General features: G+C 42.0%; 1 protein-coding gene across 1 annotated transcript in view; it reads right to left on the bottom strand.

The window, feature by feature from the left end:
• RAB11FIP2 (RAB11 family interacting protein 2) overlaps positions 1-21,644 on the bottom strand; it is a 44,787-nt gene extending 23,143 nt beyond the window's left edge. Inside the window, exons 1-3 of the mRNA XM_053310925.1 lie at positions 20,183-21,644; positions 8,225-8,667; positions 7,138-7,600 (exon numbers count right to left, since the gene is read on the bottom strand). Coding sequence (XP_053166900.1) covers positions 7,138-7,600; positions 8,225-8,667; positions 20,183-20,532 — 1,256 coding nt within the window. The 5' untranslated portion in view covers positions 20,533-21,644. The remainder of the gene's footprint in view (positions 1-7,137; positions 7,601-8,224; positions 8,668-20,182) is intronic.
• Between the last annotated feature and the right edge of the window lie 2,134 nt (positions 21,645-23,778).

The following is a 23,778-nucleotide window of genomic DNA, read 5'->3' as shown; positions in this document are numbered from 1 at the left end:
CTTTGCACTAGGGATGTGCATGGAACTGGTTTGGCTCGAATCTGAACTGGAGTTGAGGCAAGCCAGTCTGGTTTGGGCCCGGTCAAACTGGACCCAGTTGAAGTTCAAACGGATTCTGAGCTTTACTGCTAAAGGGGAATCTGGTAATGAAGGCCTACCTAAGGCAAGAGGGCTTGCCTAAGGATAGAGCACACAGGAGGAGGTAAGTAAATACTTACAATTGCCAGCGGTGGTGGGGGCAGGGGGCGGCAGCAGCTTCCCCCCCCCACCTCTGCCGGCCTCCCCCAGAATGATTTGGGCCTCTGTGAATGCATGGAGACCATTTTAGTGGCCTCTGCACATGCACAGAAGCTATTTGCTTCACTAAAAAGGCCTCCATGTGGGTGCGGAGGCCCACCTGGCTGCCAGTGGCCCTGACTACTCTGGGGGAGGCTGGCAGGAGTGGGAGGAGCCACCACCACCCCACTGGTGTGGCCGCCAGCACTTGTAAGTAGTTACTTACTTCCCTCCCACCTACTCTATCCTTAGGCAAGCCCCCTTGCCCCTTTACTGGTAAAGGGGAATCCTAATCAGATTGCCCTTCACCAGTAGAGCGCTGAGCTGGCTTAGTTCAAACTGAGCCCAGTTTAGTATGAACTTGGACCCGCTGAGGCTCGTGTATATGCCTGTATAAGAAGGTATGTGTGTGAGAGAAATAATACACAAGTGAATCATACAATTTTGATGCTAAGTTTAAAAACGACTAAGTATAAAAATTTGCAACACAGCCTACCCATTACTATTCAAAATCTATTTGTAGACACAACATATAGTCCTGTGAAAAATAAACCCATAATACAGTGATGGATGATTCTCCAACATTTAAAATGTTCAAAATGGTATGTTGTCATAAATATATTTTGAGAGTGTAATACAGTATAGGTTGCCAATATATAGTATATTTGCTCCCAGCTTCCTCACTTAGCCTTATATGACCAATTGCTTTGTTACTGTCTCTTTAGTTGTATCTTAAGTATAAATTAAAAAATATATAAATCTAAAAGTAATAACACTTAGCAGACATGAACAACAAAATCAGTACTGTGAAAGTTTATGTACTGCATAGCATCTTACACAATGGCTGTCTGATAATTCTAAAAACTATTTCACAGTTTGACAGATAAGGAACTTCTTTCAAAGAAATGAATCCAAAGCAAAGATTGGGGTGCGGGGGTGCGGGGCAAGATATGAACAGGAACATAATAATAATGTCCACAGAATAAGTATTCCTCTATTGCCATAAGACTGTAGTCAATGGATTATATCAGAAACAGGAATACATCATTGCTTAAATATATCAACCAATCACTCTGATACCATGAGCTCAAAAAATTCTATTCCTATTCTTTCCCACTAAAACCAATGAAAGCTTTGCTACTAATATCAGCATTGCTTGTCCTTTCTGTGTATTTCATACTCAGCATAACTGAAAGCAAAGACAGTGAATACCAGTTTGCAAAAGATGAGAAGAACCACGCTTTCCAAATGTGGAATAAATCAAGCCTCAAAAGAAATGTGGTTGAAACTTCACAAATACCTACATTGCTGACAACAGGTATTCCAAGTTAATGTCTGACACCCTAAAGCAGCCAAGCCTGAACATTAAATCTTGTCAGCATGCAGAAGCATGGTAATTCATAGATGAGGCAAATAAGTCTGGCAGACAACAAAAAAGCAGAAAGATAAACAAAACAGATGGAGATGACTTAAGACATTTAATTTTTTTCCTTAAGCTGTGATTTTTAAGATGTTTGAAGTAGCAAAAGAAAATTTCAAAACATAAGCTGTCAATATAGATTACAAGATAACGTCAAGAAGCTTTGCTTCTATTTGCCACAATTCAGCACACTGAAATATATTTCAATATGCTACAATTTACCTCTTTGGGTATTTTTATTATTGGAAGAAACTTCTGATGTCCTCAGAATTAACATTCATTTTGCTTCCATCTAGTTCTCTTTTAAAGAGTCTGCAGCTCTTTAAATTAATTATAGTATTTCTAAAAATAATAATGCAACTAAATCTATGAAACAAAAGCTGAATTATAGAGTAACATTTTTCAAAGAAGATACAGATATTCCAAAAGATACATTAAAATGCTAAACCATGGTTTAGGTAAACTAACAATAGGAAGAGGAAGATAGGTGCTTCATCAGTTCATTTCAAATTGGCAGATTTATCTCACATTACTGCATTAACATAAGAACTATTTATTCCATTACAGTAAGAGACTGCGAGAGAGAGAGAGAGAGAGAGCCCAATACTAAGCACAAGTTAATTATTCACAGATCAATAAATGCAGAGGTTGTAGCTCAAAAGCATTTGATTAAGGGCTACTCTTCTGAGCAAAATATACACATTACTCAGTTTGAAATAACTGTTCCACTGCTACCATGACATCATACACTCCAGGGCTACACTTGCAACATCTAGAAGTCTGCAAGCATCCCTTGTTCAGCATTCTATGAGGTGTCCAATAAACACAGAATAGATAGTTCTACTGTATTAGGCTCATTTTGAGATCCAAAGAGGCATGTTTCACTGTCTTCAAAGCAACCCACCAAGGATTTAATAAGATAGGGTATTCAAGATCATTGTTCCAAAGATCTCAGCTATAACAAATATCAATCCTGTCAATGTCTTTAAGCTTCTGATAGAGCAAGGTTAAGGCTTAAGTGCATCCAATAGATGTTCCAGGTCTAATAATAGAAATGTTGGAGGTGTGATCTGTATGAGAGTGTAATCTGTATGAGGGTACACTCACACATATGGTTTGGTCCAGTTATTGTGCCATCTTGCTTGAAATCCATAATGTTTAACATGACACTGCAGCAATCACTGCCTGTCAAGGACATTCATGTTTTGTTGGGGTATATCCCCAGCATATGGAATCTAGCATTACATCAGTAATTATGGATTCTTCATGCTGGGGTGGGAGAGGTGGCTCGTCAAAAGGATCATAATACAGCACTGGAAGGATAAATTTACTCCTGAACTGCAGCTCTGGATAACTGACGTATTCATTGTCTTCATCTGAACTGGGGTTTTTTCCCTTTTCTTCCCACAACGGAAAGGTAAAAAGGAATTTTCAGCTATTTGGCTGAATTTTAATGAATTGTTTATGCTTTAAAAACAAAAGATCTTAGAAGAAGGTGCTCCCCCCTTTTTTCCAAGGTAGGCTGTATTTTATTATGTTAAAGTTATGCTTAAGGGATTTTCTTTTCTTTCCCAGTGATATTCACATAAAATTGCTATCCTTGATTATGTTATAGTCACTGTTGCAATCTTACTGAAATAAAAGAGGGGGTGGGGAAGGAAAAAATTACACTCTAGGGCTAAACAGTTTCACTGTAAACTAGCACACACCAGCACTATCATCTTAAATCATATAAGGACAACTAGCTTTTCATGTGTGAAAACAGGTAACAAATGGTAGGAGAAAGGAGCCAGTAAAAGCAGTGGTGCAGCAGGGAAATGCTTGACTATCAAGCAGAAGGTTGCTGGTTCAAATCCCCACTGGTACTATATTGGGCAGCAGCAATATAGGAAGAATGCTGAAAGGCATCATCTCATACTGCGCAGGAGGAGGCAATAATAAACCCCTCCTGTACTCTATCAAAGAAAACCACAGGGCTCTATGGGCACCAGGAGTCGAAATCGACTTGACAGCACACTTTACCTTTACCTAGAATCAGAGAGACAATTCAGTTTCTAATATGGAATGCACTGACTTTTCTGGAAATCGACTGGAAGTTAGCAAGAGTCATCCAAAGGCTGCAACAGGCTAAAGCAGAGGCAGAAACAGAATCCTGACACACAGTCAAACAATGACAAAACAGCATCCTAGAGTGACCCCATAAGTACATGCTGGCAATATCTTTTGAGCATCAGTTTTAATATTTAAAGCAGATCAAGTAAAAGCCGAAATCTGACTGCACTGAATCCTCTGAAGTCAATTCGCTGTCTAGAAAGACGTATGTTATGAATACTTCCTTTTCCTTCTTCAGAAGGGGCAAGGAAAAAAAAGAAGAGTTGCCAACAGGAAGGAATTTAGTAGCAGCTCTTACTATCTATGTGAACTTTCCTCCTCCTCCTGTTTCTGAAATACAGGCAGCAGAAGGCAGTTTAGATGGCTGTACTCGCTTTTTCTTCAAGGAGATAAGAGGAAAAAAGTGACTGCAGTGACTCTATAAAAGCCTCTTATATCTCCATTAACAAGGAATCAAAATAGCAGTGGACGGAGAGGAAGGCCCTCTTCCAACTTCCATCCTCTGTGTTCTGCCCTTTGATTTTCAAATGTGTCACAAGCATAAGGTGTACCCACACTGGATATACTGTAGGTTAGTATTCTGGACAGTCAATAGACTGATGGAACATCTAGGTATTTTCCCCCCATTCCTCAATAGATTTGCATCACAGAGAAACATCAGTAAAAATGCAAAATATTTGTTACATCCAAAGCAAGAGACATAGATTTTTATTCCAACAGGCATTATTCATGATAATCCATATTTGCAAACTATCTCCATTTATTACCTTTGTGGACATACTTGTAATAATCCTATCCTAAATTCATTTATGCAGACTTAAATCCCATTTATTTATCTGAAAGCTAGTGATCCCAGCTCCAGATACCTCTTCTAGTCAGGGATTATCACTTTCTGTGTGGCTTGGGGCAGAAGTAGTTCCCAAGTTGAAATGGTGCCAATTATACAGGACAGAATGAAGCAGCGGTCCTTAAGCCTAAGAAAAGGGCAGACCCTCTGGAAAACAGCCAGAGGTGTCATGTGCCCCTAGGACTGCTCAGAAGCAAGTATTTAATTCCCCACCCCCAGTCAAACAGTGTAGGACAAAGGCTACCATAACAAAGGACCCTGATCATGCAATCTACATTTCAGATATGTCTACTCAAACTTTGGTGTACTTAGTTCATAGCAGGTGCATGCAACAGCTTGCATTATGAGAGAGTGAATTATGTGTTGATATACCTCATCCAAAGATCAATTTATCTCATTAAAATGCTATTTTTCCTAATGTGCCACTTTTATTTTCCCCTCTCCTCCCTAGTAATCATTGTAAAAAGACTTTACATTTATTACCAATTTTAAATGAAATTTCAATCTCAAAAAGGGAGTTGATGAATATGTGTTGCTATTACCATGACTGTTCTATTGCAGAAATGTAATCGAAATAGTTTAGATAACAAAAAATACTAATTAGACACCTCACTGAGACACCTATCTATTCACATTCTCAAATCCGGCATTTGATCATGCTAGTAACAACCTGTCGCCTTTAACTACTGGACTATTTGTTACCCTGTGTCCAGTGCCTAAGAGCTTGTTAATTACCCAAACTCTCTTTCTGTAGGTCTCGTTAATTACCCGTCTCCTGTCTCAGAGGACCTTGTTAATAACTTGCACAATCCCTCTAAAGAGGGCCTAACAACACATTAAAATTAAAGATGCTTTTCTTTTAGCACCTGTCAAGTGCTGTAAATTGAGAAATTTTCACATCAGTGTATTAGCCTACTGTAGTGTAGCTTTTAAAAACAACAAACATTTTTATAGGAATGTGCATAAAAATAGTTATTTTATGAAGAACCTTTATATTTGAGTTAACATTTGTCCTGAAGTGTGTTCAACGTACTGCCATTACTGATACCTAAAGATTAGCTTCTTGAGAGTCCTAAAATTAATAGATGTAATTAAACTAATGAAAGCAATCAAACAGCCTTTAAAAGAAAACTTTCAATGGGCTAGAAGAGGACTTCAAACACACACACCCCTATGGCCACTAAAGGGGAAACCATGGCACCTAATACAGACTTGTCATTGAAAGAGAGCCACTGGTGATTAAAAATTGCCCTAGGCAGAGATGGTTGTTTCATAAGGTCAGATGAGGCAGTCACCTCAGGCAACATATTACTGGAGCATCATCAAGTTGGCAAGATACCCCTGGCTACCACCATTGGAGCAGCTCTTTCAGACTAATATACCCCTTGAAAACCACAGTAAGGAGCACCTCTCCTCACACCTCTTACAAACCTTGCAAGAAGCAAAAGGAAAGAGGCAGCTGCTGGCAACTGTTCTTCTTCCCTGCTCATCGCTTACAAGGGTTGGGTTTGAAAGGAGTTGGACCTCCAATAGGAGCATGGGGCAAGGCAGCATTTTCCATTTCACCTCAGGCACTTGGGCCTCCCCTGCCCCCAGATGAGTAGGCAATGACTCCGAGACAGGGATGTGCAGAACATTCCAGAGTTCAGAATGTTTCAACTCAAAACAGGCTGCTACAAGTGTTCTGAGCTTGGAACAGAACACATGGACTCTGATAATTAAAGAGTCCATAAAATCCCCCAATAGCAAAATTATAGGGGTGGGGGGACATGAATAATCATGTCACTTATTCAATAAATCATAATATCCAGCATTACAGTCCAGATACCTTCCTGAATAAGTAGGCTGTTGCCAATTTTTAATTTTTAAGTTGAGAATGGTGGGCAGAGAATTCCATATGGCGGACATAACCATGAAAGATCCTGACACTTGCAGCCAGTGTCCAAATCATTGATAACAGGGCTACACAGAACAGGGCTCAATCTTAAGGCATAAATGGAGACACACGTTAAGAAATATACCTTCATTGCTCTCAGATTCTTCTAAATCAGTTCAGGCAAAATTGGCCTTTGCATGCTAGAAGCGCATGGCTGTTTGCTACTTGGGAAAAGAGAGGACAGAGCTGCCTACACAACAGCTGAGACTGCTTCCTGATAGCATACCAATATCCATCTGGGATTAAAATGATACTTTTGAAATCATTTTTGTATTTATTATTATTATTAAAGTCTATAGCCCTGATATTATTATTATTAAAGTCTATAGCCCTGATATTATTATTATTAAAGTCTATAGCCCTGATAGGTGTGTGCCATACACTTAAATATTTATTTATTTATTATAGACATTTAATATATCACCCACTCCGAAGACTCCGGGCAGTGCACAACAAGATGCAAACAGGCAACATTAAAAATTACATTCTAAATTAAAAACTAAAATAACTACCAAAAGAACAGAAAAATAAATATGTTGAACTTACCTAGAAGATGGTGGCACATTTGTTGACTTGAAGTTTGTGAAGGGATTAGTTGACTCAAAATTGAAACTTTCCTTATGATTTTCACCAAATGCACTAGGTGATTTCAAGTCAGTGGAACCATCTGATCCATTGCTAAGTCTATCTGACCGTTTACTATCTTTTTTCCCAGTGACTCTTTCAAAAAGACTGACCTTTTCTTTTTTCTCTTTCTTAATGTCCTTTTTTATATCAGTTGGTTTTGAAAAAAGACCTATATTTTGGTCCCATGACACAGGGCTTTCTTCAAATGGATTCTTCTGCCTTGGCAATGTTGCAAACTTTTGAGGCAAGGAAGCACTCACATTGGTAAAAGGGTCATTTTGTGCTCCGAAAGCTGAGTCACTGTCATCTACGGTGCTGTCAAGTTGATTCACTTTAGTTGTATCTGCACTTAATGTTCGTCTGTGTGGAGATTTTAGATTTCCTGAAAATGATTTTGTCGTTAGTATAACCAGACACATGACATCAAACTGGTTGAGATTTAAAAAAAATTCTGAATGATTTTTTGAAGCTCTGCAATCAATTACTGTGGTAAATGATGATATTAAACAATTATTAAATAATTTTTAAAATACGGAGTACGATCCAGGAAAAACTAGGCACTTTCAAGTCCTGTTAACTAATGTTTTCCTGTAAAATTCTGGATATATTGCAGTATGCTCTGAATTGCAATCCCAAAGTAATTTAAGAGGAAAGTGGATGCAATTGATGTAAGCTTTAATGAATAGCAAGAGAATTAAAAACTCATAGTATATATAATTAGCTTCACATTACTTCTACTGCAGTTTCAAAGCAAAATAATGTTGGACAGTGTAATAGCAAGATCTCAAGATCCAGTGAGCTACCTTGTAAGTGTCCAGAATGGGGGGTGGGGGAAACTAGTCAGTGCACTATCAGAATCCGCTGTCCCAGACTGACATAACAAGCTAGTCCACAACACATCAGCAAAATATGACTCTTTGGAGCAATGAGCAGGAGCCTGCTAAAGTTTCTCATATTAAACTCTTAACAAAAACTGCCACTGGTTGCAGAATAAATTTTCACTTACCACTTTCATCCATAGAACCAACAGACTCAAGCTGACGTCTAACGAGGTATGTGTTGCCAACTGTGCCTGATTTGATTTTTTCTGAAGTCACTTGAGGCCCAGTTAAATCAGACATCGAATGAGCTGAAGATAGCCGCTGAGGTCCCAAAAGGAAAGGCTTTTTTGGTTTTGATTTTAACTGTATTTCACTAAGGGAAGTTACAGCGTTAGTTTCTGGCATATGAGTACTTGGAATGATTGCAGAGGATGTATCCAAAAATGTCCCATCAGTCTTGCGACCCTTCATTTTGTCCTTTAGTTTAGCAAAAGGAGATTTAGTTTTGTCCTTCACTGAGAGGTCAAACATACTTGCCGTCATGTTGTTCCTCATAAACTGAATATTGACCTTTATCTCTCCTCTGTCTTTAGTTCTTTTCCCTTGTTTGGACTCTAGGCTAAACCACCTTAAAGAGAAGATAACACACTGTTAAGTTTCATAGTATTTCAACAAGAATCCTGTATTTATCTTATATTTATTTATTATTAATTATTATTTATTTACACAGTCAGACAGGTGTTATTGACTGGTTTGTTTTATCCAGACATAATTAATTATTATTATTATTATTATTTACATTTTATATCCCGCTCTTCCTCCAGAGCCCAGAGCGGTGTACTACATATTTAAGTTTCTCCTCACAACAACCTTGTGAAGTAGGTTAGGCTGAGAGAGAAGTGACTGGCCAGAGTCACTCAGCAAGTATCATGACTGAATGGGGATTTGAACTTGTGTCTCCCCAGTCCTAGTCCAGCACTCTAACCACTACACCACGCTGGCTCTCTAGATAAAATCCTTCTAGATAAAATGCGAAATTCTTAAAAACTGAAATCATGAAAATTATTTACAACAATAAGGGCTTTTGGATAAAGTTTTGAACACGTATTTTAATAGATGCCCTTGACATGATGTTCAAATTTCCACTGCTTCTGCAGCCCGAGGATTTCAGTTCATTTGGTGAAAGCTATTCCAACAAGTACTACAAAGCATTAATATAGCACTTCAAATTAATTATTTTTATTTATGAAATGCCTTTATCCTCTAGGTGCTGTACACCTGATTAATCCTAAACATCATTTTGTATGATCAGCCAGTATTATTATTCCTATATTACAGATGGAGGACTGAAGCTGAGATACAGTGATTCATAAGGCCACCTACTGAATTAATGGCTGAGGTGACATCTGAACCAGGACACACTGCTCACACTCTTAACCAGGACATCACACCAGCTCTTGTGAATCAATAAAAACATATTAGCCTACATAAAAACATTATTTCGTGACTGAGTGCCACTTCTGAATATACACTTTTTAAAATAAAAGTTCACTCACTTTTAAGTGGGCTGCATAACAAATAATGCCTTTTTTGGGGGTGGGGTGTAAATGCAATATTCATTTCTTTTTCATTTTACAGCATATTCTAGCATACAAAAAACCCATTGCTCTTTCAAGCTATTTGAATGACTAGTTTATTCCCAGTGCCTTTTCTTTCTTCTAATTATTCTGTAAATCTGATTTTCAGTTTTCAACATGAAAACTGTAGTGACACTGCTACAAGTAAAATTTTGAATTATCTTCCATATGCTAAGTCACAAAGAAAGCTGTTTCCTTTCTTATTCGCCTTGATCTTTCTTCAGCTTGATGCAGTTGACCAGCCTTTGCTTCTTTGTTCTTGTCCTTCCTCTTGAAGATGTGAAGCTGACTTATAACTAAGTCACAACATTGGTCTATCGAGCACTATGTTCTGACTGACATAAGCTCAACAGGATGTGGGGCAGAGGAAGCAAAGCCCTCAGAGACATAGTTTAAGGAAGTATTGAAATATCTAATAGAGTATATGCTACAGAATGTACTTTGCATATGCTCAGAGGCACTGTTTTGTTCTGGGGGTGGGGCTGAAATTGGCTTGCATTGGTGGGCCAATGCAAGCAAGTGCTAAGGTTGAGTCTTCTTGGGGAGTTCTAGCTGTATCTTTTAGGTGGGGAGAGGGCAGAGGAGAGGTACACTGGGTCCCAATTCTGTTCATAGGAAGGAGGGAGAAAACCAAGTAAGCCTCTTTCCACCCCAACTTAGGGGTTTCCTCTTAACTGTATGCCTACTCATCTGGGTTTCCAGAGATCTTCCACAAATGCATGTAAAGTCCATGTCTATGCATGGAGGTTTACTCAGAAGTAAGCCCCATTGAGCTCAGTGGGCTTACTCCCAAAGAAGTTTACCTAGAATTTAAACCTTAGTTTAAAAAAAACTTTTAACTACAAACTGCTGAATACAGTAGCCTCTTTCTACCTGCTGTCCTTTCAAGGAAAACTGGAATAGCTGTGCAAGACTTGGGTAGGCACCGTGTGCAGAGGGAGATGGAAGAAAGGGAGTGAGCACAGGTGGGGACTGATGCAAAAGTCAAGGAAAAGGTTTAAAACAATCATTTGCATTGTGCTGAGCACATGGGGAAGAAAGAAGTAGTTCAGATTAGGTAACTGGGGAAGTTTCTCTCATGAGTGATGTATGAAATCAGGAAGTTCCAAATCAAATGTGTTTCTCTAAGGCTCTCCCCACTATACAGAACAGTTATCTTGTACTACTGCTTATGCTGCCATCACACAGATTCACCAGTTGCTGTTTTTGGTAACTTGCGATGAGGGCTAGGTGTGTAGATATTGGTAGTAAAGAGACTTTATCATACCTTATGTTAAAATAACTATTAAAGTTTCCATTTATAAGAGTGACTTGTAAAGCCAAAAAACAAGGTTTTGGCTAGTATGCTTAGTGGTTACAGTACTTAAAGATTTATTATGGATGAAATTATGTTCTGTTGATGTTGCAGATGGTGACTTTAACTGGAGGATTGATTTTACTGAGGATATCCTAGGCAGCAGCAATGACAGGAAATGGTTAGAGAAAAAGTCTCCTTTTAAAAAGCTGACTGCACCCGAGGCACCAAAAAAAGGAGAGGCCCATTTTCAATTCTTGAACATGGGACCCTTCAGACCTTGCTACACCCCTGCCTGAAGACTACCACCAGCTCCTGATCTGAACTAGCAATTTCAATGATAATAATATTTAAGATATTTATACCACACCCCTCCAGTACACTACTGTTCTGGGCGGCCCACATCATCAACAAATCACACACAATGTAAATGTAAAATAAAACGTTAATAAATTCAAAGAAGTTGAAAGATCAGACTAAAATCCCATTTAAAATTACAAATTTTAAAAGTTGCAAATTAAAAAGTATTAATAGAAAGCTAAAAACGGAGAATTAAAAACCTAGGTCGCATTCACACATAACATGAAACTTAAGACTGGCAAACCCACGGTTTCAATTTTAAGCGGTAAATCGCATTGCAGACTTTTGTCCAAGCGCAGTCCGGCAACCTCTGGTTACAGGAGAGGGGCGCCCTTCCCTGCTGCTAAGCTGCCAAGACTGATCCCAGAAAGCTCCACAGCCAGACTAAGGGCAAAGCATCAGCAGAGTGGCTGTAACTGGCCATGATCTTGAAGGGCGCGTGCCAAGAACAATTGTGCATTTTCGGAGTGGTCTGCCCATCCTCGGCATAGAAAGGGCATTTTAAATGCCATGCCAGCATTTCTTCTGATAGCGATGACACCGCTGCACCAAAGAGCCCTGCACCAAAATAGTCCCAAACAAGCACGATTTCAGCAGAGCAGCTGGGGGTGGGGAGCACTATTTCCCAGTTACTCAGGAAAGCAAGGGGAAAATGATGAGTTCCTAGGAAGAGATATGTGTAAGAGGAAGGGCAAAGGATTCCGGGGGGTTCTGTCCTGCCATGACCAAGGATGCTCTTGCGGTAAAGCAGTGCATGTGGACTAAACCACACTCCTGCTTCCCTGGTAGCTTGCTGTCGGTGGGCTATTCCTCTCATGAGAGGGCCAGTCTATGGGGAGGACAATGGTCTTGTAAACCCTAGATCTTCCATAGGACTGCATGCTCATGAGTTGATCTCACTCAACAACAGGGGCCCCACTTGTGTGGGGCCCCCACTCTACCTGGTTAAAAGATAGAATTTTTGCATGGACCAGCAGGGGCCACGCTTTGACAGCTACTTGGTGGCAGCGGTCATCAAGAAAGGGAGAGGAGTTGCCAGAGTACCTATCCCCACAGCTTTCCTCCATAGAACAACCTGGCTTGATATAGAGCCCCAATAGCCTAACACTCATGAGAGAGCTCTCTATGGGAGAAAGGGTTATTTTATCATGATGCATTATTAGCAATTCTGCCCATCAACCCTGTCCCAACTGACTGTTCTTCATAATTGTTGTGAGAGGGTGTCCCCATGGCCTGGTACTCTCTTCAGCGAGTACAGTCTGCCTTGAGGCAGCATCTATCATCATCACATATGAAGAATCTTCTTTCTCAATGATGGCAATGCTGATCCTGCTGCTCGGCCCTTCTCATGAGTAAGCCTAGGGACGAAACCAGGTACCCCTAAAGGGAAGGGCCTGGGACCCTCTTCCCTCAAAATAGAAATTGGCTGCTCAATAATCCCTGACTGGGGCTGCCTTAAACCCAAACCTGGGTACATCCCCTCTGCCATAAGATCCTGTCCTGGCTCTGTAATGGGGTGCCTTGCTTATGTTGCCACCTGGAGCATTTGTGCTTGTGAAAATACATCATTGTTGCTTTATTCTCGGGGAGCGAAGCACTTAATGTCCACCCTGTCATCCCATCCCAGATCCCTCTTGCTTGCCAAGAAGAGGGAGCAAGGGACAGAGTGGGGAGGGGTAATGCCGATGTGCGACTTTGCCACTTGACAGGCTGACAAGCTTGGGATGGGATATGGTGGTATCCCTGTTGCCAGGGTTCTGCATTGCTGGATAGGTAAAAGGAGGGGCAGGGCTGATGCTTTGAGAGGCAGCCAGGGAGACGCGCCACAGGCATGGAGTGGGAATGAACCCGGGTGGGTCTACACTGCCATTTCTATGGCTGCAGTTTAAAAAACAGAACAAAACCGTGGTTATGGTGGCTCCCAGGTTCGGACGTAACGCTCCAGTGGCCAAATTGGAAGTCTCAGTGGTGAAACTTTCTACAAACCAAAGGTTCAAATTGGAATTTGGCAAGCCAAACCACCGCGAAACCGCAGTTGCTTTCGCTGCAAAACCGTGGTTGCATGCATTCAGAAGTAATTGACTTCCAACCTCTGCCCTGTTTAACTCCAGTTTCGTGTTATGTCTGAATTTGGACTAAAAAGCCTATCAGATATAAGCAGATAAAACATTTTATAGCTTCTTAAACACTGAGGGAGGGAACATTGCAAAGCTCTTCGGGGAGGGCATTCTAATCGAAAAGACCCTGTCCCCGCCAACTGGATCTCTGTTAGAGGCAGGGCCATGGGCAGGGCCTCAGATGCCCTAGCAGGTTCATATGATGTGGAGGGCCCTGGCAGGTTCATATGGGCAAATGCGGTCCAACAAGTACCCCGGCCCCAAACCGCGTAGAACTTTAAAATTGGAGACCAGCACCTTGAATCTAGCCTGGAAGCGGACTGGTAACCAATGAAGCTGCCACAGAATGTGTGTGACACTCATTAAGTGACTTGCGCCCACGAGCATCCTTGCAGCAGCATTCTGTACCAGCAGAAGCTTATGAACTGTCAAGGGCAGCCCCATATAGAGTGCATTGCAGTAATCCAATCTGGACATTACCAAAGCATGAGTAATTGAGGTCAGGTCTAACTTCTCAAAGTACCCTGTTTTCCCGAAAGTAAGACCTACCCCGAAAGTAAGACCTAGCAGTAATTTCTGATGTACCACTAATTGACCTAGTGCATTTTTGGGGCTAAAATTAATATAAGACACTGTCTTATTTTCGGGGAAACACGGTAGAGTCACAGCTGGCATACCAGCCACAGCCTGGTAAAAGGCACCTCTGCACACCTCTACCACCTGTGCCTCCAAGGATACTGTCAAGTCCAGAAGCACCCCCAACCTGCTGATTTTGTCTTTCAGGGGGAGTATGATGCCATACAAGATTGGATTTACCTCACTACCTCGATGATCAGTTTTACAAACCCAGAGCATTTCCGTTTTATCTGGATTACGTTTCAGCTTGTTTGCCCCTCTCCAGTCCAGAACAGCTTCCAAGTCTCGGTTCAGAGCATCCACTGCCTCCCTAGTGTCTGCTGACTTAAAAGATAGGTAGAGCTGGGTGTCATCAACATATTGATGGCACCACAGGCTACACCTACGGATGACCTCTCCTAGACGTTTCATGTAGATGTTAAACAGCATAGGGGACAGAATAGATCCCTGTGGCACCCCATGGGCCAACAGGTGGAGTAGCCATCCCACAGCAACACCTTCTGAGTATGACCCTCCAGGTAGGAGCGGAGCCAACATATAACTGTGCTACCAAATCCCAACCCGGAGAGACAACCAAGAAGGATACCATGGACAATGCTATCAAAAGCTTCTGAGAGATCCAGGAGAATCAACAGAGTCACATTCCCTCTGTCTACCTCTTGTCGTAGAAATCCACCAGGGCAACCAAGGCAATTTCCATCCTGAAGCGAGACTAGAAAGGATCTAAATAATCAAATTTATCCAAGGCTGCCTGGAGCAAAGATGCCGCTACGGTCTCCAACATCTTGCCCAAGAAGTGGAGGTTAGACACTGTTCAAAAGTTATTTAAATTATCTAGGTCCAAGGAGGGGTCTAATGACTGCCTCCTTCAGCTGAGGGGGCACCAACTCCCTGCTTCATTCACTACCCATGGACCTAGTTCCTCCCTAGCAGCCTTCACCAACCATGAAGGGCAAGGGTCGAGCATGTACATGGTAGGCCTCAGTGTTCCAAACAGCCTGTCCACCTCTTCAGGCAACACAGTCTGAAAACCATCCAATATAACAAGGCCAGATGGTGCATTAGAAACATCCAGTTCTGGTGCTGGATAACCTTCTCTCTTTCTTGTTTCAAGACAGCTAATGATTTTTTCACACTAATGAAAGGGAAAGGGATTTTGGAGTAATGATAATAAAAATATTTATACGCCAAGCTATATTAGCCATTGTTTTTGTTTCTTAACTCTTGTGCCAGAATAAGGATATTAAAATATACAATAGAGAAGGCCCTCTCAAAATGCTATTGTTCGAAGAAATGTTACTACTGAGGTTATTTTAAAGGCATATGTTTGTTTGTTTTAAGTTGCAACCAATAAACAATGTAAGAGTGTTAAGTACAAGATGTTAAGTACAAAACCCCTGCTAACTGGGCAAAGAGGCACCTTTTACCGTGGTGATTCTCTTTATTTACTGGGGGGAGAATAACTGGCCCTATCCACCCGCAGCACAGTACTTCCAGTGACTGTTGCTGGTGTCTGTCTTATGTTTCATTTTAGAATGTGAGCCCTTTGGGGACAGGGAGCCATCTTATTTATTTATTGTTTCTGTTTGTAAACTGCCCTGAGCTATTTTTGGGAGGGGGGTATAGAAATTGAAATTATTAATAATAATAATAATAATAATAAGATGCAATCTGTGGTATGTGTTAAACCTGCAAAAGACTGACAACCATATATCCCCCTGATAAAAAGGAAACCCTGCCTATTACATGCCATGAAGTCTTCCTAAGAATTCTAGATCAGCTGTTAGTCTTCATTTTTCTTATAATTCATACACACACACACACACACACACACACACACACACACACACGGGAACTGCTGACAAAGTTCAGCACAGTGCAGAATATTAAATATCTTTTTTGTAATACTCAAGTGACTCTGAAGTCTGTCTCTTAGAAAACCATATGTACAGCTGTGTTGGAAGAAGGAAGCTATTAAATATATTAAAAACTAGAAATATTACCAATAAAGACACTTCATCAAATACTTGGATCTCATTTATCCCCCAACTAAGTAATGTTAAGGTTACATCAATGTTAGAAAGTCACTTTGGATATAATGCTCCAGGTCTGCTAAATGCATCTGAAAGCAAAAAGCCCAATTCAATAAAGTTTATATTAGCCATTTTGAAAGAAATCAAAATTATATTGTTAGGTATCAACTGTTGGTTTAAAACTCAGGATTCAGAATAGCTGTGCATCCTTAATTCCCATTTAAGTAACTAAAATTGGACTGCATATATCCAGAAATGTTATGTTCGTTCTCAGGCCACATATTTGTAACAATATACCCATGGTGTCTGAAAAAGCAATACACTACTACCTACCTTCCAGATGTCCATTAGGTGGATGCATATGCCAAATTTCTGAGTTAAGTGACAAAGTTTTTCCTGAAGGATGCTGCATGAGAAGGGTGCAAATAACCCCACTGATTTTCATTATGGGGTGTTTTTGGGGAACAGGGTAAAAATTTAAAAGCAATTAAGTGCTCCCACAAGAGCACTCGATTACTTACACACAAACACACACACACACACACACACACACACTTACTTTCTCCCTCCCCCTTTCTTTTGCACATGAGGGGCAGAAATGGAGGAGAGGGTCACAATGCTGGTCGGAAACAGTAAGTAACCAAGAGATTTTGGACAGTCTTGCAGTCATAAAACAAACAGCATTCTAAGCTTCCATGACTGCACTAGCTCTGCCCATGGGCACATATTCCTTAATAACAAAATATTGCTTATTGTTTAGAAAATAGTGTTTTTCTTCAATAGATGCACTATCTAGGGTAAGATACATTTTGATCTTTCTGCAATAACTAGTAACAATTTTGCATGTATAAACATCTGAAAAAGCCTTGCGCTTATAGAAGCCAGTTTGCATGTTAAAACTGGCAGGACAGGGGGTCTCTATTGAAGTGCTTGACTTTAAAGAGGTTAACATACAAGATATTTGTAAAAAAGCATGTTAGCCTTAAACATATGGTTCAAACACTACCCCAAGCCTTTATAAATAATTTCAAAGCATGCAACTTAGGTATCAAGTTGGTAACACATTTATGAAAAATGATATGTTTTATATCTTCAGATTTCCCCCCACCCCCAGCATAGACCTGTCTGTTGCGGACCCTGCATCATAGAAAGAACACTCATCCGGGACACTGGGAAGATCTGGTGGACTTCCCCATTGTCCCATGTGAACAGAGAGTGCAATTACAACATACATATCCTGTGATATCCTCTAGCTGCACACTGCTGAGAAAGAATGGAAGCAATGGTCAATCTAGCTTTTAGGAAAGTTTGATCACCATTACCATTCTACTTAACAAGGAATTCTTGATAAGCTTACAAAAAACTTCAGAGTTCCTCTGGAACACAGTTTGAAAATCAATTATATAGCTTATTGGCCAAACACGGTGAGACCTTCAGCCTGACTCATTTGTTTGCCATTATATATAGGTGCATGTTTGTAACACTGTATTTCACTTGCATATTGAATATTGGAGTGAAATTCAGTATTTGTATTCGAAACACAATTCTATATTTCAGGTTCAAACACCAGCATAACACATGCGTCTATTATTTTCAAGAGGCCCAGAAAAGATGCAACAAATACAGTAATATGTCCTGTGAGCACCAGTGTTCCCTCTAACAGGATTTCCCAGATGTTGTTGACTATGACTCCCAGAATCCTCAGCTGCAATGGCTTGTGCTTGGGGATTATGGGAATTGTAGTCAACACTGTCTGGGAATCCATGTTAGAGGGAACACTGGTGAGCACTGAGATACTATCAAAATGTAACTTGGTACATATATGTAGGACAATTTTCCAACTGAAGTTCAAACACTAATTCAATCTCCACACCTGTTTTCAAAGATAAGGCAACGGAACATGTAAATACACAGAAAAACAATCCCTCTCAAACATTTGCTCATTACTCATCAGTTCTTTTCAACATGTTTATCAAATGGATCAGAAAACATTACAATTTCACAAAACAGCATCACTTTCCCTAAAAATACCAACTACACATATTCATTGATGGGGTCTGAGCTGGCAGTGATTGACCAGGAAAATAATCTTGGGGGATGTGGTGGACAGTTCACTGAAATGTCAACCCAATGTGTGGCAGCTGTAAGATAAAGTGTGTCATCAAGTTGGTGTCAACTCCTGGCGACCAGAGCCCTGTGGTTGTCTTTGGTAGAATGCAGGAGGGGATTACCATTGCCATCTCCTGAGCAGTATGAGATGATGCCTTTCAGCATCTTCCTATATCGCTGCTGCCTGATATAGGTACCAGCAGGAATTTGAACTGGCAACCAGCTGTAAAGGTGGTTAATTCTATGCCTAATTCAGGGATCATTAGAAAAGGAATTTATTTATTTATTTAACATTTATTTTACATTGAATTGAAAATAAAACTGCTGATGTAGTGACATCCTCATACAAATCTATGGTACAACTGCACCCAGAATACTGTGTATAGTTCTAGTCACCGCACCTTTAAAAGGATATTGTAGAGCTGGGAAAGTGCATAAAAGTACATCCAAAATGATCATGGGACAGGAATGAGTCCCTTATAAAGGAGAGACTGGGCCTTTTTTAGTTTAGAAAGAAGGTGGTGTGGGGGGCATGATAAAGGTGTATACAATTATGTACGGTGTGGACCAAGTGGACAGAGAGAAGTTTTTCTCCTTCTCTCATAATATTAGAACCTGGGGTCATGCCTAAAACAGACAAAATAGAGTACTTCTTTAAACAATGTGTAGTTAAACTATGGAATTCACAGCCACCAAATAAGGTGATGGCCACCAATCCAGATGGGTTTCAAAGGAGATTAGACAAATTCATGAAGAGTAGGACTATCAATGGCTACTAGCCTGGATTGCTGTATATTCCTATCAGGATCAGAGGGGGCATGCCCCTGAACAACAGGTGCTAGCTACGACCAATGGGAGGAGGCACTGCCCTCTTTCCTCTTTTGCGGGCTGCAGATGCAGCTGGTTGGCCACTGCATGAAGCAGAATGCTGGACTAGATGGGCCTTTGGCTGTTCTTATTCCTTTTCAAGCTCAAATGGAGGGGATGCTAGACACAGGGGAAAGTTATGCAAACAGTTACATGGCTCCAATATTAACAAGTAAGTGCAAAAATTTGAGATAGTACTACTTCCAAGTGTTACTTATATTTTAGTATCCATGGATACATAATCATGGAAAATTAGAAATTGAAATTTTGGACACTCCAAATACAGTACAATGCATATGAGGTACACAAATAATCATCACACATCCACATAGTCCTTGCTATTATGGAATACAAGATCAGATGTTTAATTTGTAAATCATAGTATAATTAATTTCCTAAAGAATCACACATAAGACACAGTGCAGATACATGTGACATACCACACATCTGTAGCATCCATGTATTATGGGATAACAGAAGATCAGATAATTTGTCATTAGAAAAAGATGGAAGGCATACAGAACTACACCTAAGTGTAGGAATAAGAAATAAACCTAAATGGCATATTTTTAAAAGAAATTGTTTATTTAACACTGTAATTCTCAGAATCATGAACACTGTTTATCAGTGTCTCATTTTACAAGCTTGCTATTATGAGAAAAGACCAATAGAAGTTTGTTCTACATTTAGGTCTTAAATATTAGTCACACCCCACCAAACCAGAAGTGAAACTCTCAATCAACTTGTTCTGCATTTTCCTAATGTTTTCTCCTGTCAGACTAGTGTCTCGTAGTCCTGTAGGCCACTGGTGGGACTCTATCTACCACCTGGCAACAATTTTATGAACCACCACACATCAACAATAAACTCTCAGAACTCAACAGAGTATACCCCACTTGAAGCTCATTGTAGGCTAGAAGCCAATAGGCAAACACAAATGTTGCATACTCATACACCTGTTTATCTTGTTCTGCTTACAACTTAATATTGTAGAACATTCAGACAGCTTGTGGAGTGCAAGTGTAAACCTATAAGACAAAAAACGGTATATATCACATTTCTAATAATAATTTAAAAAAGAAACACTTACTCTGTTTTCCTTCTAAGCTTGTCCTCAAAGATATCATTCAGATTTATTGCCACTTGTCCCAGAAATTTATCAAGCCCAACAAGAGACCTGTGCATGACTATCAGGTAGAGGATGTATTTCTCAGAGTTTCCTTCCATCAACAATCCAGGCAACTCAAATGAGGCCTCTTCTTTCCATACAGGGTCCAGGGTCTTCTCTGCCACTGAGGTAGAGTACTTCTCCTTCCCCAGTTGTATGATAGTGTACGTATCATTAGTGCCACTTTTGCCCTTCGGCTTCAGGTCTTTCGCCTGAAGGACTGTAACCTGCACGTGGGTTGGGAACCACTTTTGGGCTTGCTCGGCCAACATACTTTTCAATAGGGGGCTCAAGCAGTAACACTGCTGAAGTTAAAACCTACAGAAATTGCCACACTATGGGTCCATTTAGCAATGAGAAGTCCTTCATAGATATATGTGAATGGCCACCACAGACATTCCTTGGCTAGCGGCCTAACAACTGGTGGGCCAGACCTGATACCCGAGCTTCGATTACCCCTGCAATCAGCTTTCTTGTCTGCCCTCCTACACTTCTGCTCCGAAGGAGGTTTTCAACCCCAGGTCTCTGACTCCGTGACCACCACGACTCCCATACCCCCAGGAACACGGGCGGTGATGGGGACTATACAAGCTTCAAATAGCAACGAAACCTCCTGAAGTGACACCTCGCACTCACTCCTCCTGACAGACGGCCGCAGGGCTACCCCACATCCTCCTCGGAGGCAACCACTTACAGACTACCCTCTATCTCAGGGCAGGGCTGGGGGAGGCGATAACAGGGCTCGTGTGAAGGAGCTCGGGGGTCCATCGGAGGCCGGGGAGGGGAGCTCCTCCCTCCACCCGCTCACGCGGGGCTCCACCAGGCCTCCCTCCACCCGCCTCTCCAAGGCGGCTGCGGGAGGCAAAAGGCTGGCAAGCGGGAGAGGAGGAGAAGACGCCTTTTCCCCCTCCCGCTGCGACGTGAGCGGGCTCCTACCGCGAGGGCCTGCCGAGCCAGCCAATGCTCCGCAGGCGGGGAGAGCTCAGCGCTGCCCAGCCGGCGCCTCCCCCGGGCAGAGTCTCCAGAGCTGCCGGGCCGAAGCGACCACTTCCGCCTTCCCCATGTTGCCTGAGCCGGCTGGCGCTGTGCTGAGTGGGAGCGAGCGGCGCCGCCTCTTTCCTTGGGCGGTCAGAGGGCGGAGGGCAGGGTTCACGCCGGTGGGTTCCCTCCCTTCCCTGCCCAGCCGCTACGCCAACGGAGCGGCTTGCCCAGCCCGCAACTGCCGCTGCCGCTGCTGCTTCCCAGGAAGGAAGCTCTTTCCAGGGACGGAAGAAGAGAGGATACGGTTGCCTGGAAAAGCAGCACCATCCGTTCAAAGCCATGACGACGACGCTCATGGAAAGCAAGCGAGGAGGATAGCAATGTGCGCTTCACTGCCATATGAAGAAGACTCAAAACCGCAGCTCACATGTTCTCTTATATGGCTGCTTCCCAGGGATTAGGGTCGGTTGAGCTACTGTGCATGACTACTCGGACAGCAAGCCCACCCACCCCCCCTTTGATTCGAGTAAGTTACTCCCCAGTAAGGCTGCACACACTCCTAGACAACCGAGATGGAAAGAAGTCCCGTTGAATAAACCTCCTCCAACCAAGTGCATAGGATCGGCCCATCCTACGGCATAAGCCTCTGCGTGCCTACTTGGAAGCAAGTTCCATTGAGATTGCAGCCTTTAGACATCTGCATAGAAATCAGAGAGACAGAATGAACGTGTTTAGGATTGGAACAAAAGCTATATGGGATGCAACTCTATGCTTTCAAAAAGCCCACTCTGGAGCAGCATAGGGGTTGTGGAGTGCCTTGCACTGGTGTATAGCAGTGTAACTAGCATGGGTGCAAATTATTTGCTGCAAAGGCCAAAAATCGGTGCAGTTGGTGTCATGCCCCGGACAGGAACCGACTTGTGCAAACGCCTAGACCACCCCCCTATTCCAGAGCCATGCCCTTGACAAAGATCTAACTTTACACTGACTAGTGGTGCAAATCAAAAAGCACTGGCCAGCAAAATGCCTTGTCCTGCCTCCTCCTGCAGGATTGTCCCAAGGTATTGAGGTGCCTGAGGTGAGGCAATAAACGTGCCTTGCCCCATGCCCCTGGTGGGGGCCAGCCAGCCCCCTTTTAAAATTGACTCTTGCAAGCTTTGAAAGTGGCACAAGGGGTGGGAAGGAAAGAGGGTTGCCAGCAGCCCACTTCTTGCGTGAAAAAAGATATCCTGCAAGAATCATTCGGTCCTAAAGAGTTGGTCTGATGGCAGCAGTAGGAGGCATCATGCTGCCATTCTGTTGCCCAAATAATACACTGCCTGAAACAACCACCTTGCCCCAGCCTCCCACTTCACCTGCCTTTCTTACTTTGCTAAGAAGTAGTGTAGGATTCAGACTTACCCTGCACCCAATCATAGCACACCCACCCCTATAAACCCCTGATGGGGTCTATAAAACATATGATGTGGTGCATGGTATAGAATGATACCTCTTGCCTCATGTGCACACAAAGATGTGAACTTTAGTAACAAGAACCATGGAGAAAGGGTACTTTGCACAAACAGCCTGCTGCCCTCAAAACATATATAGGAAGAGTACCTCCTAATGGCTCAGTGGGGAAATGGACTCAACTAGCAAGCCAGAGGTTGCCAGTTCGAATCCCCGCTGGTATGGGAAACACCTATATCAGGCAGCAGCGATATAGGAAGATGCTGAAAGACATAGTCTCATTCTGCACGGGAGATGGCAATGGTAAACCCCTCCTGTATTCTACCAAAGAAAACCACAGGGCTCTGTGGTCGCCAGGAGTCGACACCAATTCGACCGCGCAACTTTACCTTTATTTTGTTAACACTTGTTTTCTAAGAAAGCCAGAGCAAAAACACGCAACTTGAACTTCCACTGCACTACCCCAGCTGGGGGTGCAATGACAAATGCACCCCAGAAATCAAATGAGAAGGGGGGATTGTAAAAGGGGGGCTATTGCTCAAAGTATGAATGATGCAAATTGCTCATGTCTCTTCCCCACCCGCACCCTCAGTTTTGTCAAATGTGTCTTGACTGTAATCTGTTTTGACCAAGCTTTCCTTCCTTGAGCAACAGCTAATAATGGCTGCCATACAGGGCAAGTATGTTCTCTTTTGGTGAACGCCAGGTATTCTAACCATTGCTGCTTAAGCCTTTTTGAGGATTTTAGATTGGCCACATGGAGCAGAACAGTTACTGCACGCAGAGTTCCACTGCAGGGAGTCCTGCTTGCACTTCCAGTCCAGAACTCTATGCTGTGAGCTATCAGGATTTTCCTGATAATTAATTAATTAATTAATTAATCAAGCAATCAAATTTGTACACCGCCCCAAACTTTTGTCTCTGGGCGGTTGATTCCACCTTAAGTGTGCCTTACAGCATGGAAATGCTTGACTAACACGCAGAAGGTTGCCAGTTCGAATCCCTGCTGGTACTATGTTGGGCAGCAGTGATATGGGAAGATGCTGAAAGGCATAATCTCATACTGCACGGGAAATGGCAATGGTAAA

Source organism: Hemicordylus capensis, chromosome 3, assembly GCF_027244095.1.
Source record: "Hemicordylus capensis ecotype Gifberg chromosome 3, rHemCap1.1.pri, whole genome shotgun sequence".
Classification (NCBI taxonomy): Eukaryota; Metazoa; Chordata; class Lepidosauria; order Squamata; family Cordylidae; genus Hemicordylus; species Hemicordylus capensis.
The sequence above is the reverse complement of the archived record's forward strand: the minus strand, read 5'-3'. Positions and strand labels throughout refer to the sequence as shown.